The 19,941-nt window shown below is 48.4% G+C and overlaps 1 protein-coding gene across 1 annotated transcript; it reads left to right on the top strand.

The window, feature by feature from the left end:
• The first annotated feature begins 6,886 nt into the window (after positions 1 to 6,886).
• LOC121445899 (paired immunoglobulin-like type 2 receptor alpha) lies at positions 6,887 to 18,581 on the top strand. Its single transcript, XM_041648068.1, has 7 exons — positions 6,887 to 6,974; positions 7,285 to 7,695; positions 10,534 to 10,734; positions 15,347 to 15,377; positions 17,896 to 17,942; positions 18,162 to 18,193; positions 18,352 to 18,581. The coding sequence occupies exons 1-7, from the start codon at positions 6,887 to 6,889 to the stop codon at positions 18,475 to 18,477; spliced, it is 936 nt and encodes a 311-aa protein (XP_041504002.1). The 3' UTR covers positions 18,478 to 18,581.
• The last annotated feature ends 1,360 nt before the right edge of the window (positions 18,582 to 19,941 follow it).

Raw genomic sequence — 19,941 nt, forward strand, 5'->3', positions numbered from 1 at the left:
AAAGGCACAAATTAGGAGAGACCTATCTGTCCATGGTGTTAAGAACATTTTTAATAAATGTCTTCCTCCCAGACATGATCTCATGTCTCTCTTAGCAGCCCAACACATAGTTATGAGACCTTAGAGAGTAGCAGATTGTGTCCAGGAGCAGCGACACTGAGAGAGGCAGGGACCATGGTCCACAATGAGAACCACTGCATGAGAATCCTGTTCCTCTCTCTATTCTCCCTGGACACTGACATCTCAGCCACAGGCCCTGGCCACTCCATGCTCCTCCTCAGGTGACAGACCATGGCTTGCTTAGGTCCCCTGTTGGGCTTCCTTTCCTCACAGGCCCATCTACATGCACCCACTATCCTTATTTCCTGCCATGTTGATATTCTGACCTCTGGGGTCTCCCTTAGGACAAAACTTCATCCCAAGTCCAGTCTGTCTTAATATTTGATAACAGTGGGTCAGCATGCTGACACATAATAAGAGCATCCACACTGACCGATAAGGATGAAATCTAGGCTGCTTTCACAGCCAGAGTTGGTTGGTGCATAGGCATTTGGCAGTGTGGCTGTAGTTGGCCCCCATATGCCCATAGGGATTGGCACTATTAGGAGGCATAGCTTTGTCGGAGTAGGTGTGGCCTTGTTGGAGGAATTGTGTCATTGTGGGGGTGGGCTCTCAGGTCACCTATGCTCAGTCTATGCTCAGGATAGATACAGTTCACTTCATGTTTCTTGTGTATTCAAATGAATAACTCTCAGCTTCTGCTCCAGCACCGTATCTGCCTGCATACTGCTATGTCCCACCATGAAGATAATGAACTAAACATCAAAAACTGGAAGCCACCCCAAATTATTTCCTTTATAAGAGTTGCCGTGCTCATGGTGTCTGTTGACAGCAATAGAAACCCTAAGACAGGCATGCACGATTCAGATCCACCAATCACAGCCCTGCACAGTTGTAGCTCTTATTCCATCAGTGACAAGCCTCAAATGTGTATCAATCAGGGGCCTTTGCTGAGTCATTGGAAAGCTGTCCCATCCCCATGGGAGTAGCTGAAGCTAGGAGGGGTGATGGAGAAGTCACCAAGGCTTCTCACGACTACAGTAGAGTCTCCTGGGTCAGCTGTGAGATGTCCGCTGTGGTGTAACTGGATCCAAGCCTCTGAGGCTGAACTCAGCAGCAGCCGTGGTCACAGTGATCTTGGCTGCTGGGGTGGTGCCTCCTCTGAGCATCCCTGAGGTGTTCACACAGGCAGGCTGCCATGGTGACCATCTGCCCAGTCATCTAAGGAACGGTTCATTCATCATCTCCTCATCCAGTTAGCTGGGCACAGAGAAGGGTTCTCATGGATGTTACTCCAATGACCATGTGAATTGATATGTTAGTTTCCCTTGTTCAAAACAGAGGAATAACAAAGGGGCCCACAGCAAAGACTTACACAGAACCAGCATTCTCAACAACATTTAGGAAAAACTCCCTTAAGGTGAAGGGAACAGGACTGTTCTAATGGGAGCAGGCATGAGGTCTAGCAGGGCTACCAGTGATTAGGATTCATGTTCCCCAGCCAGAGCCAGTCAGTAACAAAAAGTACTAGAGGAATCCAGGCATAGTGGCAAAAGCTTTTAATACCAGTGATTGACAGGTAGAGAGAGCAAGATTAAGAATTGGAAACTATCATTAGTACCTATAGAATCTGAAGCCAGCCTGGACTACATGAGACTCTGTCTTAAAACCAACAAACCAAAGCTAACCAAAACTCCAAACAGCACAGAGAGGTAATAGAGGCAGGTCATCAAAGTTCACTTTGGTTTGAGACAAGAGCATGAAGACCTAACCAATTTTCCCTTACATTCACTGAAATAATATTTGTGACTATTAAGAGTCTCATTAAGCAATACAGGAAGTCGAAGAGGAGATTGAGAGTTTCTCAGTTTCTGTGACCTCAAACTCAGGGACGTGTGAGTTCCTTCCTCTGCCTTGGCTATCTGCAGAATCTGGGAGACTTCATACAAGAGGAGTAGGTGACTAAATTGGTCACCCCACCACTCACTGGACTTTAGGACACAGTAGAGAATCTCTTCTGGGGGCTCCCCCTCTACAAGGGTGCAGGGAGGTGCTCATGCTGAGGTTGGGAGATGAAGATGATGATGTCATGCTAGGGGAGAAAGAAGGGTTCAGATGGGGGCGGGGCAACGGTGCTACTGTAGAGTCCTAGTGCTGCCTGAGTGTCCTGTCTACACCACAGGTCATCATCCTCCACCCTCTCTCAAGCATCCCCTCAACTCTCTCGGGACCAGTCTGGATGTCTCCTTGCATGATATGTCTGCATCTGTATTCAGGTACATATGTGTGCAAACATGTGCTCACCTATGTGGAGGCCAGTGGACAACCTCAGGCGTTACAACACAGGACACATTCCACCTTGAATTTTTTGCTTGTTTTAGATTTTTTGAGCGACTGATGCCCTGGAACTGGATATATAGACTAGGCTAGGCTCAAACTCACTGAGATCGACTCGTGTTTGCCTCTGACTCTGCCTCTGTCTCCCCAAAGCTGGAATTAAAGGCATGGACCACCATGTCTAGCCCCCTTTAAGTTTTAACTTTTAAAATTACACTTATTCATTCTGCGGGTGAAGGACACACTTGTGCTATAGCCTGAGCAGCAGCCAGGTTCTAACACTGCAGTCTGACACTCCCCATGGTCACCTGTGCACAAAAGCCCCATGTGTGCACACTACAGACCCAGGCTGCTCTTCCACAGACAGTGTCCCTCCTCTGTGAAAGTGTCATGGCTGCAGGGCCCTGTCACTGCTGTAGGGGAAACATGGTTCTCACTGCAGGAGACTGATTACAGCATCCTGGACAGAAACCATCCCTCAGCAGGGTCCCTGTGGGAATCTACTAAGTCCAGGACTTGAAACTGAACAGAGCACATGACTTGGGATTCATGGGCCAGCAGGTGGCAGCAGTGACGTTGAGCACCTATAGAGCCCTCCAGAATCTGCTGTATAAAAATGCTGGACTTAGCCAGGCAGCGGTGGTACATACATTTAATCCCAGCACTAGGGAGGCAGAGACAGGTGAATCTCTGTGAATTTGAAGGCATCCTGGTGTGCAGAGCAAATTCCAAGACAGGCACCAAAGCTACAGAGAAACCCTGTCTCAAAAACAAACAAACAAACAAACAAAAATGCTGGAGTCCAGCAGCTGACATAGGTCAGGCCTAATGAGGGCAACCCCTGCTAGAGACTCTGCAATTGGGTGACTTTTACCCACAGATACCAGACAGTTGGGCAAGACCAGATGAAGCCTGGAAGTGAAGCTTGGTTCCTGCATCTGCACAGACATTTGGAGACCTAGAATCCTGGACCTACAGGAGAAGGACCATGTGTTTCTGTAAACACAACAGAAGGCTTGTAGACTTGGTGGTCGATTGATGGGACCCAACTGCCGATCACCCATGGTGAGCCACCTTGGCTCTTGTTTGAGGCCTCTGGCTTCCCTGTTCCCTTGATGTTACCTCAGGCTCCCGGTTCCCTTCTCCCCTTCCCTGTTGTCACCTCTCCACACAGGCCCGAAGGTTCTTCAGAGTAATGTCCCCATTTTCATGATGTGGCTGCTCTGTTCTCTGATCCTTGCCTCTCCTCGGTAGCAGAAGTAACTGCAGTCCCATGCACTGGGAGCACTGAGACCCGGCCTGGGCACTGTGTTGCTGTTATGCGTGCGTCTTTCACAAGGTCCTGCAGGAGCTGGGACTCTGTGCTTCGCTGTTGCTCACAACCTTGCTCTGGCCGTGATTGCTCAGGATGAGGACTCAGTAGGCAGGTGCTGGATGATCAGCTGTGAGAGGTGCCTTGCATGTTAGTGTATGTATGAGTGTGTGTGTGCGCGCATGTGTACACACGTGCTCATGCACATGCAAGTACGTGTGTTTGCAAGTGTGTGCTCATGCGTGTGACGACTAGAGAGCAACGTCTGCTTTACTGCTCCAGACACCGTGTACCTGGATATTTTGTTTTGTTTTGTTGATTTGTTGTGTTGTTTGTTTTCTGTGTTGCTTTTTTTTTTTTTTTTTTTTTTTGGTTTTTCGAGACAGGGTTTCTCTGTAGCTTTGGAGCCTGTCCTAGAACTAGCTCTTGTAGACCAGGCTGGCCTCAAACTCACAGAGATCTGCCTGCCTCTGCCTCCCAAGTGCTGGGATTATAGGCGTGTGTCACCACCGCCCGGCCCTTTGTTTTTTTTTTTTTATTATTATTCTTGTTTTTGTGGGTCTGTTTTGTTTTTGTTCGGTCTCACTCTATAGTCCTGGTTGGTCTGGAACTCAATATACAGATTCATGCTAGCAGATGTCCTCTGGCCTCTGCCTCCCATATACTAGAAAGAAGGTGTGTGCCACCATGTCCACCTCAACTTTTTAAATTATATTCACCTATTTCTTCTGTGGGTCAGGGCACACTAATGTTGCGGCCTGAACAGCAGCAGCCAGGTTCTAACACTGTAACCTGACACTCCCCATGGTCATATGTATGCGAAAGCCCCATGTGTGCACCCCACAGCCCCAGGCTGCTCGTCCACAGAAGGTGCCCCTCCCCTGTGAAAGCATCATGGCTGCAGGGTCCAGTCACTGCTATTGAGGAAAACTGGGTTCTAACTACAGGAAAATGATTACAGCCTGCTGGACAGAAATCGTCCCACAGCAGGGTCCCTATGGGAAACAACTGAGTCCAGAACTTGAAATTAGAACAGAGTTCATGATTTGGGATTGAGGGGCCAGCAGGTGGCAGCAGTGAGGCTGAGCACAGGGACAGCTGAGATCCTGAAGGACCAACAGTGTACAAAATAAATAAAGTAATTAAAAAAATATTTTTAACACAAAAAAAAAACAGGATGTGAAATTATCGGGGACCCAGAAGGGATTAGAATAGGGAAATGGAGGTAAATAAATTAATAGTTTATATGCATCTATGCAATTATCAATAAAGAAATATATTAAATTTAAAAAAAAAAAAGGAGAAGCCTAAAAAAAATGCTGGAGACCAGCAGCTGGTAAATGGCAAGGTCATCAGGCCCAGGTCTTCCTTGAGAGACTTAGAAATGGGGTGACCCTCACCCACACACCCTAGACAGTAGAGCAAGGCCAGATGAAACCTGGAGATGAGTACATAGGATCAGGAGGCCCCTCTCACTCCTCACTGAGACTAAAGACTAGGTTCATCTGAAAGAGTTCTTACTTGCCCAGTGTGCGCAGTAGTCATCCTCTGCTACATAACAAGTTCAAGGCCCAGCCTGGGCTACATGAGACCCTATCCAATAAGGGTGGACTTTCTGACAGACTTGATAGGCCCAGTCCCCTTTCCCTACTGATGGACTGTTTGGGCCTAAATCATCCCAAAGGTTGTGAGCTCACTGTCTCCAGTGATGGATGGATACAGAAGTGCGTCCATGTGCAGCTGAGAAGGAGGCCATGAGAGCTGGTGCCTGTATCAGAGGACCATGGGGACTGTGAGGAAGGCAGAGAAAGCAGACATGACAGAGGGCAGCTGCATAGTCACCTGCAGGGGAGCATGGAGAAGGCAGTCAGTGCCAGGAGATCTAAGGGAATGGGAGGTCGCCTCTGCACACGTCACGCTGGTCCAATCACATCTTCCTGCCCTTCAGGAAACTGATGACACCTTGTCATGAGAAAGGGTGGGACGACCTCCTACAGAACCAGCCTGAGGAAACCACAGCCTCTGCCCCCACCTCTCACGCATACACCCCAGCCACAGTCCAGCTGTGTCCACTCTCAGAGATGTCCCAGGCAATATATCAATAATGGCACACTGCTGCTCTAAGCCTTCTTTCCCACTTCATACAAAGAAGGTTCTAGAACAGACATAGAAGAAATCACTCAAGTGTTATGTGAAACAGCCTCCTGGGAGCCCAGCAGCAGATCCGTGGCCTTGAGGGGAGCTCAGAGGCTGCACCAAGCAGGAAGTCAGTGTGGAGAGTGAGAGTAGGAGAAGTCAGTGGGACTGAAGTCCAGTCACCTGCCGTGTGCCAGTCATGTGACATGTGCCAGGCTTCTCTGATCCTTGGTTTCCTCTTCTGAGTGTGTGTTAAGGGTGGTGGGAGGCAGAATGGCTCATTCAGAAGCTAGAGTAGCGTGGGAGTCACTGTCTAAGTGAGGGGGACAATCACAAAGGAAGCCCAGGAAAGTTTACAGACTCGGGAGCAGTGAGCAGTCAGGGCGAGAGTATATTCTGGGAATTGGTTTTCCTTGTGGCGCTATAAAGAGTCCTTGAAGGGAAACAAGACAGCAAGAGCAGATGACGGTAGGGCCACCATACTAGGGCTGGGGACTGAATGTGTTTCCTCAACACCTCCTTCCTCGTTGTGTCTGAAGTGAGCAGAAACTGACCACTTTTTACCACGATCATTAGAGAGAAAGACACAGACAACCAGCATGAGGGGAGCCATAGTGAGAAACAGACTGAGGGGAGGGCAGGAGTGGAGGAAATGGGAGCTGAGGAAACAGTGATTGTAGCTGCATAGGGAATGGGAAAGACTGCTTGAGACAGGAGGTCAAGGTGGAAGAGAGGAGAGCCCAGCATGCAGAGATCAAGGCTGTATCTTCCAGCCAAAATAGGAGCTGGGCTCAAGGGCACAGTCATCTTCTCATTGACCACAAACACAGTTCTTCTGCAACATGGGAAAGAAGAAGCCAGAATGGTAAAGGAAGTTTACCAGAAGTTACCTCCTGGCCACGAGGAGGTGGAGATTGGGAGGTCCTGCCCACACTCAGTCCTCCTCATACAGCTCAGGGGATGAGGATCATTTCTGCTCTGATTTTCTCCTGACTCCTGACCACCCGCAGGGACCCTCTAGAGGATCTGTTCTCCCTCCTGATGGCTCAGCTGGTCTCACTTCCTGGAGGGATTCTGGACATGGCCTGTGTCCTGCTTCTGCTGCTGCCAGCAGCCTGCCTGCAAGCTGGTGAGTGGTGGGGACCTCACTACTGGGGACTTAACCATAGCAGGGGTGAGTGGGGCTGGGAAGAGTCGGCTGGCATGTGGGGAGGTGACTGCTCTAGAAGCCAGCCGGCCCTCTGTGCCCCAAGAGAAAGCTCATCCTCAGAGTTGGTCCAGCCCAACCTTTCCCCATCTGTCCTGTCCCACATGGGACAAAGTGACAAAAGGACAGTCCTCCCCTGTGTCCCACACCTGCCTATGGATGATGGCTCAGGAAGCTCTGGGTTGTCCATTCCATCCCCGAAGTGGCTTCACATTCTCCTCATTCTTCTCAGGGAACACAGCAGGATCCTACAGAGAAAGGCCGTATGGATTTGATCAACCAACACACGTCTCTGGTGTCCAGGGCGGCTCCATCGAGATCCCCTTCACCTTCTACTTCCCCTGGAAGTTGGCAAAGAATCCACAGATGAGGATTTTCTGGAGATGGAAGCGCTTCCATGGGGAATTTATCTACGACTCTTCCTCGGGTTTTATACATAAGCATTTCAAGGACCGGATCTTCCTGAACTGGACACAGCCTCAGACATCCGGAGTCCTCACAATCCTGGACTTGAAGGAGGAAGATCAGGCAGTGTACTTCTGCCGAGTTTTTATGAATGTGGAAAAGGAAGACAAAAAACCGGAGATTTTTCAGTCGATCAAAGGGACCCACCTCACCATCACTCAAGAAGAGCACATCCCAGGTCAGGCTTTGGTGGCGCTGGCTTCCATGTACCATAGATGTCATTAGGGATCTAATATGTCTGATGCGTCCCACAGATTCCTCTTGTGTGTTCTGTCCATTCCCCAGAGCTCTGCCAACATCCTCCTTCCTCTTCCCCACAACCATCCACAAGCCTTAGCTGTTCTCCCTGAATTGTCCCCTCACTGTGCCATCAGATCCCACCCCACTCCCGGGCCTCAGCTCTTCCCAGATGCCCAGTCTCCTGCTCCTTTCTCCCAACTGCACTACTGCCTTGATCACCCCTGCCCATGTTGCCAGAAATCCATGTGTGTGTGGCCTCTCCAGGATGGAGCAACCTCCACTTGGTGCTGTGTTTGGGTCTCCGTGAGTTCCTGGTTTAGACAATATCTAGTGCCGTCCACAGAGGGTGCCTTCGTGTCCCCATGTATACCCCTCCTCCTCCGGATCCTCTTACTTCACCTGTCTCTAAGGCACATCCCTCACCTCTCCTGCCCTGGTTTCTTTATCCCCTCCCTCAGTTCCCTCTTCTCCCTCACCATGATCAGGTCTTCTGGTCGCTTCACCTCCTCTGTGGCAGCTGTGACTTCAGCTTCCACCCAGAATGCACTCAGGCCCAGCCTAGTCACCGTGTGGGCATTGCCCTTGCCACCTGTCACCACTGCAGGGAATTCTTATGGTCATTATACAGAGAGAGACATGGAGACCAGCAGATTTCAACCCCTGCCCCAGGTCATGCTGCTGACCAACAGACCACACAAGGACCCTTTACCTCCAAGCATCTTCAACTATAGACACATTGTCTCTGCTGGAGTTCACTCTATTGTTTGCCTCCTTCTATCTTGATTTCATGGGCCATGTATATATGATGTAAGCATACATGTAGGTGTGTACGCACATATGTGTGTGTCTGTGTTTGTGTGTGTGTGTATGTATATATATGTATATATACACATATGCCCCTTTTTGTGCTTGGGAAGGCCAGAGCGCGGCACTGGGAATCCTCCTCTAATAAGACTGACTTTATTCCCTTGAGGCAGGGTCTCTCTCTGAACCTGGAGCTCACTGTTCTGGGCTAGGCTGAAGGGCTACAAAGCTGCATTGATCCTCTTTTCCCCATCTCCTATGGTGTTGAGGTTACAGGTGATCACATGGCTTGTCGTACAAAGAAAGTGTGTGATATCTCAGGAAGGAAAACCTAAGGTAGGAACCTGGAAGTAGGAACTGAAACAGAAGCCATGGAAGAGGGCTGCTTACTGGGTCTGCTCAGTCTGCTTTGATTACAGCATCCAGGAAACCAGCCCAGACATGGCACCACCCACAGTTAGCTGTGCCCTCCCACATCAATCAAATCAAGAAAATGTCCTACAGACTTGCCTATGGGCAATCTGATGGAGGCATTTTCTCAGCTGAGGTCCCCTTCCCAGATAACTACAGTTTTGTCAAATTGACACAATAACTAACCAGAGCACAGGGCAAGTGCTTTCTGGACTAGCCAACTCCGCAGTTGCTGATCTGCCTTTTCTCCTCTCGGGACTACACTTCCTTAGTGACTCTAACCTTATCCATGACAGCGGCCGATGGGACTCCTTCCCTCTCAGTCATTACTCAACCTCGACATTTCCAACAAATTCTGTTTTTTGTTTTGTTCTTTTGGAACATTCTGGGAAAGAACGTGGTATATAAGTATAGGTATATACATGTTTGCCTGCACTCCCTGTTAAGATTAGGGCAACAAACGAAATTCTTTATATAAAAATTTCTGGAACTGAATAGTAATGATGGCTGCTCCACAAAATGTGCTCTGATGATGGAAGTCGCCATTTCTAGAAGGAGCCGTGAACTGCGTTCCCGCCAGGCTCCCGCAGGCTAGCTTTATACGCAAAATAACAACACACAAATTTTTATCAGTCATTGTGATACTGGTGTTGTGGGTCTTTCTCTGGGTTGCAGTTAATTATTTCTCCTGCTGCCCTTGAGAGTCCTGAACTAAAGTCATCAGTGAACCGAGGTGAAGGTGAGCATAGGAGGTAAGGATCTTTTATGTGGGGTAAAACAAGAGCAGCAGCTTGGGCAGGTGATGCTCTGTGCCTGGACCCTAAGCCCTGACCAAGTGCCTGCTGATAAAGATAATTGCAGGAAGACAGATCTCTGCGCTTACCTAGGAGAGAGGAACAGGCCTGGCAGTGGGAAACTGTTCTGAACTAGGGAATTAATTCCCCAAATATGTAATAGGAGGGAAGCCAGCTACAGTGAAAAATCTACAGCAAAGGACAGCCACTTTGTTCACAAAGCAAGAATGCAAAAGCCTTGCCTTTGGTTTAGCCCTTAGCGGACCTCTTGGTTCTGATAAGTCTCTCCTGAAAAGATGACTGGGCAATTACTCTATGATGTCACGGCTTCCAGCGCTCAGCTTGACCAGATTGGAGGAGAAACAAAGAGGTCCAGTGACAACACCCAACTCCATATTTGGGATTTGACCCATCCTGACCCGAGGTTTAGGCCTAAATAGAAGACAAGACATAAGCATACCTAAGCAGTCCCAGTTCCGGTGTGGCCCCGCCCACAGTGAGCCATCATCCTCTGTCTCAGTCTCTCCTGCAAGGTGATCTGAGGAGCTGTCAGAACTGTGTGAACTCTCTTTCTGGGAGATCAGTTCTTTACTGGCTGGCTCCAAGCTTTGCCTTGTCCTTCTCCTAGCTTGAGACTCCTTGGGTGATTCCAGTTCCTTGGAGTCCATTGCTTCAGTGTCTGACGGCAAAGAGTGCTGTAGAGGCATCTCTAGAATCTTCACTCCTACTGGGGAAGTTCCATGCTGACTTCCTTTATCTCTTCCCAGCTCCCAGTACCACCTCTCCAAGCCCCACCACTGCAACTTCTGCATGCACCAAAAACACCCTCACTGTCACAGAAGTTCAGATGAGCAGAGAAAATCACACCCTGCATCTGGGAACCAGAGTTGGGGTGGCAGTGGCTGCTGCTGTACTCGTGACTGGGGTTTTGGGATTGATGGTGTTCCTCAGGTGGAAGAGGAGGAAAGGTGAGTGTCCAGACTGCATCCCCATCACACTTCCCGAGTGTTTCCACAGGACAGTCTGCACCAGAGTCATCGAAGGGGATGGTTGACAGCTCAGATCCTAGGGCTCAGGTGATGGCTCAGTCAGTAAAGTGCTTGCCACGCAAGCTTGAGGATCTGTCACCACAATCCTTGTAGTCCCAGTGCTGAGCAGGGGGGACAAGATCATCCCCGAGGCTGATGACTAGTCACACTAGCCTAATTGTTGAGCCTCGGGTCCCAGTGAGAGACCCTGTCTTTAAAAACAGCAAGGTGGACAGCTTTTGAGGAGCTATGGGTGGCTTCCTGCCTCCCCAGGGCAGATCCCTGATGGCCTCCTCTTGAATCCAGAGTCAGGCTCTGAGCTTCTGCTTAGAGTAGCTGGGGTCTTTTTGTTGCTGTTGTTTCAGTTTGGTTGACTGCAGGCCTGCACTGCTAACCCCACTGGGAATCTGCTTTAAGCTGGTTCTCCAAGTGAGGCCTCTGAGGGTTCAGTTTGTGAACCACACAGTCCAGTCACAAACTCAGTTCTTCTCTGTTGACTCAGCCATTTCCTCATCAGAGGACAAAGGACCTGCCCAGGAGGAGCCAGGGGAGGGGAACGCAGAAGGGACTGGAAGTCGCCTCAGCTCAGCTGTATTGATTGCTCCAGGTTCCAAAGTCTGGCTTGAAACAGGAGGATCCTAAGTAGATGAACTGCCAGTTTCCCAGTAACTGTGGGTGATGGGGGAGGCATCCCAAGGACTGAGTGTTCATTTTAGAAAGAGCTGTGGTGTTGACAGACATGGTCAGAGGAGAGACGGGTGTTGAGAGAACCGCCCAGAGGAAGAAAAATTACATAGAATGTCAAAGAATAAATAATTTCAGCCAGACCCAGTGAGGTGGCTCAGGAGGTCAAGACACTGGAAATGCTAGAACACACAGAGCACAAGGAAAGAACTGAGTCTTGTATGTTGTCCTCTAACACACACATACCATAGCCTGTGCACATTCACATACATGGTGAATAAACAAATATAACACAATTAAGAATAAATACAATGACAGCCACTGTGGTCCACACCTCAGTCTGTGCACCTGGGGCAGGGGCAGAAGGATCTTGACTCCATGAAAATTTATCTCAACCCCTCCCTCTCCTGTCAACAGAATAGTCCAGAAATTGTTGGGGGTCATGTAGGACACCCTCTGGCCTTCCAGGAAAGAAATACCATTTCAGGAACTCTTGAGTAGTGTGGTGCTGGCAGAGGAGGCAGGAGATGACAGGGGGAACCTTGTAAGTCAGGTCCCCAAGTGTGTAATAACAGAGGCAAAGGGATGGGCAAAGAGAGACCAGCTTCTGGAACAGAAGCAGCAGATGAGAAGAAAGAGGCAGAGAGAGAGTTACAGATGGAGACAGAGGGCAGGGCAGAGGAGCAGAAAGAGAGAGAGAAAGGAAGAGACGGGAGGTGGGCAAGGCCCACTTTTTAAACAGGAACTTAGCAAATGCATACAGGAGGTGCATACAGTGGTTGCATGAGAACATATCCTGTCTGAACCTCAGGGGCCATTACAGATGCCTGAATAATAACAGTGATGTTGTTGAATGACAGAGGAAGTGGGTGAGTAGGAAAAAACTCATTCTGAAAATGGAAAAATTAATTAAGATGTCTATATCAGGTAGTTGGAGAGATGGCTCAATGGTTAAGAGCACTGGATACTGTTGGGGGAAGGGTCGCTTCTTCATCCCGACTGCCCAGCCATGAAATAACCTCTCAGAAAACCATATTATTTTCAATACTGTTTGGCCAATAGCTTAAGCATATTTCTGGCAAAACTCATATCCTAAACTAACCCATCTCTATTATTCTGTATATTGCCATGTGGTTGTGGCTTACCAGCTAAAGTTCCCAGCATCTGCATCAGGTGGAGGATTCGTGGCTTCTCCCTGACTCTGCCCTTCTTCCTACCAGCCTTCAGTCCCGTCCTCCCTGCCTAGCTCTGCTCCGCCCCTCCCTTCTCTGCTATAGGCTCAAAGCAGTTTCTTTATTCACAGTAATCACAGCATACAGAGGGAAATCCCACATCACCTCCCCTTTTCTATTTAAATAAAAAGGAAGGCTTTAACTTTTAACATAGTAAAATGACATATAACAAAACAGGTATCAAGCAAGAATTACAGTTACAATATTTATATCTATTTTATCTTTTATTATAATTAAGGAAAACTATAACTATAACCATTTATTCTTCAACTCAATCAAAGAGTCCAGAAAGTTACCATATTATGTAATTAAGCAGGAAGGACATTGTAAGCAACTGTCAAAACTATAAAATTGACATAGACATCTCACTGCTTGAACAGTCACCCAAAGTTCTTCTGTATCATTGGAGCATCCATCTTTAGCCTACAGGCCCATAGTAACCAGCAGACTCTTTTACAAAGCAGGAAATTTCATGGACAGTTCCACCTATGCTGGCAGTTTGTCCATCATATTTGCGTGTGTGTGTGTGTCCTGCAGAATGTCTACCAGACTCATTCATGATGCAGGAACCCTGAAGGATTATCTCACCTTTAGGCAAGTTTAGCAGTCATTTCTCTGTGGGTCCATCATATCCAGTTTATAAAGCAGTCCAGGCAAGAGCAGTTTCTTGCCATATGGTCAACCGACTCCGTAAGGAGCCTCTTCAATGCCCATCATCTCTTGAAGTAGCTTGGTGTTGCCAGGAGCAGATATATCTCACACTCATAAAAAGTCTTAAGTTCTTAAACATTTTAAATGCCATATTCTGAAGGTCTCTGAAAGATCTGAAGAATACCTATCTACCTGAAATATATCTCTATACATCTAGAAAATCTAACTAACACTACAAGCTTGACTATTATAGATGATTACCTATTAACCTTTATTCTTAAATATACATTACATTTTTTGGGGGGGGGGATTTTTCGAGAAAGGGTTTCTCCGTAGCTTTTGGTTCCTGTCCTGGAACTAGCTCTTGTAGACCATGCTCACCTCGAACTCACAGAGATCAGCCTGCCTCTGCCTCCCGAGTGCTGGGATTAAAGGCGTGCACCACCACCACCCGGCTACATTACATTTTTAAATGAACTACACAATCACAATACCTTAAGCAAGAACAGAAATATATATATATATGTGTGTGTGTGTGTGTGTGTGTGTGTGTGTGTAACACAATTGATCTTAAATTTGTATCAATAACTAAGATCCATACCAATGCAAATCTCTATAGGAGGATACTCTTGCAGAGGACTGAGGTTTGATTCCCAGCACCCACACGATGGCTCACAGGCTCCTGTAACTCCTGTTCCAGGGGATCTGATGCCCTCCTATGACTGCAACAGGGACCAGGCACACTCATGGCAAACACAAACAGGCAAACATTCACAAAATAAAAATAATTAAAGACTATTTTATTTTATTTTTTTAAATGTTTATTTATTTATTTATTATGTATACAATATTCTGTCTGTGTGTATGCCTGCAGGCCAGAAGAGGGCACCAGACCCCATTACAGATGGTTGTGAGCCACCATGTGGTTGCTGGGAATTGAACTCAGGACCTTTGGAAGAGCAGAGGCCATGCTCTTAACCTCTGAGCCACCTCTCCAGCCCCCTTAAAGATTATTTTAAAAAAGGTGTTTATACAACAAAAATTGAATTCAATACAATTCCCATCTAAATGACAATGACAGATTTGCAAAAACAGTTTATCCTCTCTAATTCAGATGCCTTCTCAAAGACAAAACAAGACAAAAAGAGATAAACAACTACAGAAATGAAATGACCGATAATGGAGCACTCCACTGCCTGATCCCAGAGTTTATTCAAAGTTGCAATAGGAGGCTGGAGGGATGGCTCAGCAGTTAAGCGCACTGAATGCTCTTGCAGAGAACCTGAGTTCTGCTCCCAGCACCCACACCAGGCAGTTTACAACCGCCTGTAACTTCAGTTCTAGGCTTATCAGCTCTTTCCTGAATCCACAGGCTCTGCTCTCATGTGCATCTACCCTAAAACAGACGCACAAAATTTAAAATTCTAGAAAAAAATAAATTACAAAGATAAAAGGCTAGACTAGCCCTCCGAGGGTAAAAAGTTTCAGTGTCCACTCCTGTGAACCAGATGATGGCGGGAACCAACTCCTGCAAGATGCCCTCTACCTCCACACAAACTGTGGCACAGCCCCAGCCGCATAATAAATAAGTGACAATTAAAAGCTATAGTAATTAAAACAGCACAGTATGCACCAAGACACATAGACAAGTGGAGTAAAATACAATCCAGAAGGAGGCAGTTCCTAAGGGCACAAAAAGGAAGCTGGGAGAACACAGAGTAGACAAGCAGGTGCAGGGTCAGGGGGAACTCAAGGTTGGTGAAGGAACAAAGGAGATGGGGGTGGGGCCTGGACCTGGCAGGGATTTGGGGGAGGGGTTGCTGTGTAGGAATGCAGCCCAGCAGAGGTAGTCCAGGCTCTACCCTCACTGTCTGGGGCAGTCTCTTTGCTCCCCTGTCCTCTGAAGGTTCTGAACATAGAGGACAGCTGAGGGGCAGATGGACGATCAGCACGGATGTCACACTGACACTGTTTCTTCCCCACAGGTCAGAGGACTAAAGCCGAAATCCCAGCCAGGTGAGCACCATCCTGTCCTCTGCAGGAGCAGCCAGTGCTCTTGCCCACTGAGCCATCTCTCCAGCCCCCTCAAATGGCATTAGAAAAGCAATGGAGAACCGCACACAGGGCTCTGCACATCTCCCCACCCCTGACTCATCCTGTCTGCTTCCTTCATGTCCTCCATGGCGCCATGCTCTTCAGGGCCACCAGCTTCACACACTGACAAGGGGTGCAGCAGAGTCTCAGGGAGTCTCCTTCCAGAACAGCCCCCACCCCAGGCCTCATGGTGTCTTTCTCCTTTTCTCCTTCCATTGCCTAGGCTTCCCTCTCTGTGGCTCTGGCTCCTCTCAGCCTTGAACATCAGCCTGGATTCCGCCAGCTCTCCCATCTTTCCCCTTCTTCCCTCTGCATTTCTCTGTGGTCAGTGAGCCCCGCTCCCCAGGAATCCTTTGTTCTAGGTCTTCCATATCTTTTGCCCTTTTCTCTTCATCTCTCAACCTCTCTGTCCTTCTCTCCTGTCTTTCCTTTTCCTTACTGCACATGACCTGCTCTGAGCCTTCTAAATTTTTTCTGAGAAAGGGTCTCAGATTGGCCTGGCTGGCCTTGAACTCACTATGAAGCCAAGGGCAACCTTGAACTTCTGATCTTTTCACCTTCACCTCCCAACTGTTGGAATGACAGGCATCACACCACACCCGGTTTATGAGGGGCAGGGGATGGAACCCAGGATCTTGTCAATTAACACAAGCACTCTGAGAGCAACACTGCATCCCCAGCTCCTCCCTCTTTCCTCTCCCTGTGTCTTCTTTGGCCAGATGTCCTTCCTCCAGTCTGATCTCAGGTCACTTCTTCCAGGACCTTAGCCTGAGCCCCTACCCAGAAGATCTGAAATTTTTCTGCCTTCTAGTTTTAATCAAGGTGATGAGAGAGGATAGCGTTGGTTCTTCCTATTTCTAGTCTCTGTTCCTGCCCAGCATAAGGCCGTTTCCTAGAGTGACTCACCTTCAGCTAGGCCCCAGCCAGGCCCCTTACCAATGGCCTCTCATTCCTCTTCCAGAGAAGGCCGAACACCAACATGTACACCGTGAGTCATTGAGGATGGCAGAGGCCACTCAAAGGGAACCAGCTTCTAGTGTGGGCATGTGTATTTGGGTGTGTGCATGCATGCATGTGTCTGTGTGTGTCTGTGTGTCTGTGCATGTATGTGTGTGTGTTCTCAGGTGTCAACCACTTTTTAAATAGCTAATTTTATTACATTTTACTTATTTGTTTGTGTGCATATGCGTATATGCGTTGGTATCAGTTTGATATAGCACGCATGTTGAGGACAGAGAGAGCGCTTCTGAGAGCTGCCTTTTTCCCTCCACCTTGTGGATCCCTGAGATGAAGTCAGGTTGTCAGTCTTAATGGCATGGCTTTACCCACTAAGTCATTTCTCCTGACCCCACTTGAGTTTTGGATTTTGTTGTTGTTGTTCTTTGGGTTATTGGTTTTGTTTTGGGGGGTTTGTTTGTTTGATTGTTTGTTTGTTGTTTGAGATAGGATCTCACATTGGACTGGTACTCACCAGTTAGACCTGGTGGATCGGCCAGTGAACATCAGGAGTCCCCCTATCTCCACTTCCTGAGCACTGAGAATACAAGCATGCACCATATACATACATACATACATACATACACACACACACACACATACATGTGACCATGTGTTTAGAAGGCAGATATCAATGGTGTATTTTCCTCAGTTGCTGTCCATTGCATGTTAGGATTCCTGCATGTATGTTGTATTTGTGTGTGTACTTGTGCATGTATGTGGAGGTCAAAAGTCTATGTTGTGACTCTCCTCAGTTTCTCCCACCTTCACTTAATATTTATTCTGAGACCTTTATAGTAAGGTCTCTCACTAACTGAAGCTCATCAGTTTGACTGGGCTGCCCAGACAACAGCTTCAGGGATCCACCCATCTCCATCCCCACCCTCCAGGAACATTGTGCCCAGAGCATTTTGTTATTGGTTTGGTTTGGTTTGATCTTTTTGAGACAGGGTTTCTCTGTGTAAACATCCCTGGCTGTCCTGGAACTCACAGAGTAGACCAGACTGGCCTCAAACTCACAGAGATCCAAGTGCCTCTGCTTCCTGAGTGCTGGGTTTAAAGGCGTGTGACTCCACTGTGTGGCTGTGCCCAGCATAGTTTACATGGGTCCTTGGGGATCTAAATTTGGGTCTTCATGACTGGGAAGCAGGCCCTTTGCCAACTGAACCATCTCTCCAGCCTCCACTTCATCTTCTGAGACAGGGTCTTTCACTGAATATGGACCTCATCTGTTAGTCCAGGATGGCCAGTGAACTCCAGGGACTTCTCTGCCTTTCTCTAGTTCTCCAGAACCCAGCTTTGTAGGTGCTGGGGTCTGAAGTCAGGATGTCATGTTTATGGGACAAGCACTTTACTAACTGGGCCATCTCTCCAGCCCAGCACCTAATGTCTTAATTCTTTCTTGTCCAGCCTCTCATCTGTTGCCCATCTTGTTCTCATGCAGGGAACTCATTGAAAACACTGAGAAATGTGAGCAAGTTAAGCCCGAAGGTAAATTCTGCCAGCTTCCTGTTCCACACTTGGCTCTGCCTTCTTCTCCCAAGACCCCACACTTACACAAGCATTCCCTCAGTGTTTTCGCCTGTCCCGCCCTCACCCTTTCCCTCCCAAGTAACCAAGGTCCTCACCTCAGCCTTGGAACTTCCAACCATCTGTCTCCCTTCCTGTCACACACCTCTACTTCAGAATTCCATGTTCCTTTTTCTCTAGGACGACATATGGACCCCAAAGAGAACCCCAAGGTAAGCGATTCAGACTCAGGCCTGAAGGAGTTAAGGGTGTTGATGGAGGCAGAAGGTTGGAGGTCAGAGGTGTGGGGGGGACACTCAGGCCGCAGCTGCTGCTTTATGGAGCCTCAGCTGCACTGCTGCTATCTAATGCCCTGTCCCCACCCCCGCAGGACAACAACATCGTGTATGCCTCCATTGCCCTCTCAAGCCCGACCTCCCCAGGAACACCAGCCTGCCCGCCTGTCCATGAGAACCCCCAGGAAGAGACTGTATACTCCACCGTGAAGACCAAATGAGCGGGTCTGGCTGACCATCTCGGAGTCACCTGTGCTTCTAGTAGGAAGACTCCCAGCTTCCTCTGATACCACAGTCAGACGCTCACAGGTCACAGATACCCATGGCCAGGACAGAAACTCACAGGTCAGGAACTCAGAGAAACTGAGAAACTCCCAGTTCCCTTTTCTAACCTGTTAGGCCCTTTTCATACAAATAAAAAGATCCACAGAATTTGCCTAAATGAATCTAATTAAGGGTCACTAGTGTGACCCTTAACTTCTGGCCCTCTGAAAACCCCTCCTCTCTCATTTTTTCCAGTGGCCCAAGACACGGGATGTTCCAAATGTTGGCAGCTGTCCACACAATGTGGATGTGCACCCATCATGTGGACAACAAGGTGTGGCCTTGGTGGAGTAGGTGTGGCCTTGGTGGAGTAGGTGTGGCCTTGGTGGAGTAGGTGTGGCCTTGGTGGAGTAGGTGTGGCCTTGGTGGAGTGGGTGTGGCCTTGCTGGAGTAGGTGTGGCCTTGGTGGAGTAGGTGTGGCCTTGGTAGAGTGGGTGTGGCCTTTGTGGAGTAGGTGTGGCCTTGGTGGAGTAGAACAAAAGAAAAGTGGGGAGCAGAGAGATAGCTCAGTCAAAAAAGGGAGCCTGCCGCCTGGCCCAGGAACCTGGGGTTGATTCATGGGGACTCAAAAGGTGAAAGAAAACAGACCATGGAAACTTGTCCTCTCCCTCTCACAGACGCCTATAGACAGGCACCTGACACAGCCTATGAGTTCCCAGCTAACAGACTCCAGGTGCCAGGCCTCTCACCTCTGAGGTGAGGTTACCTCAAAGTAGGGAGGTTGCTGGCCACACATCCTGCCCTTCCCTGCCTCCTGCCTGAGAATCAGAGAGCATGGCTGCAGGCCTATGCAGTGAAAATACCCTGTTCTTAGAAGGGTACAAGAAGAGAACCCCACTGCTGCCACATGGGCTCTGATTTCCTCTCCTCCGAACTCAGGGCATCTTGTCTGTCTCTGGTCCCGAAGACCCACTGTGATGGTTTTCGGCTATGGAAGTAAAAACAATTTTCAATACATGTGTTACTCCCAGAAAGTCATCTGTTTTTCTTTTGACACCTACCTGTGAGATCTCTTATGCGTCAAAATGAGAGACTGTGTCAAGGAGCAGGGACCATGGTCCACACTGAGAACTCCTGCCTGAGGATTTTGGTTCCTCTCCCTTACTCCATAGACACTGACAAGTTAGTGTCAAACACACACACACAGAGAGAGGCACAGCGACCCCTCCATGCTCCTCCTCTGGTGACAACCATGGCTTGCTTGGGTCCCATGCTGGGCTTCCTTTCCTCAAAGGCCCAACTACAAGCCCCCGCTTCCCTTATTTCCTGCCATGTTGATATTCTGACCTGTGGGGTCTCCCCTAGGACAAGACTTCCTTCCCAAGTCCAGTCTGTCTTAACATTTGATAGTCAGTGTGTCA

Source organism: Microtus oregoni, unplaced genomic scaffold (genome assembly GCF_018167655.1).
Source record: "Microtus oregoni isolate MIOR12 unplaced genomic scaffold, Mior012 000003F_ref0000135, whole genome shotgun sequence".
NCBI classification, from domain to species: Eukaryota; Metazoa; Chordata; class Mammalia; order Rodentia; family Cricetidae; genus Microtus; species Microtus oregoni.

Coding starts and splice junctions, on each gene's coding strand:
- LOC121445899 (XM_041648068.1), top strand. CDS start 6,887: ATGGCTCAGCTGGTCTCACTTCCTGGAGGGATTCTGGACATGGCCTGT. Junction 6,975..7,284: donor AGCAGCCTGCCTGCAAGCTG/GTGAGTGGTGGG, acceptor CATTCTTCTCAG/GGAACACAGCAGGATCCTAC. Junction 7,696..10,533: donor TCAAGAAGAGCACATCCCAG/GTCAGGCTTTGG, acceptor ATCTCTTCCCAG/CTCCCAGTACCACCTCTCCA.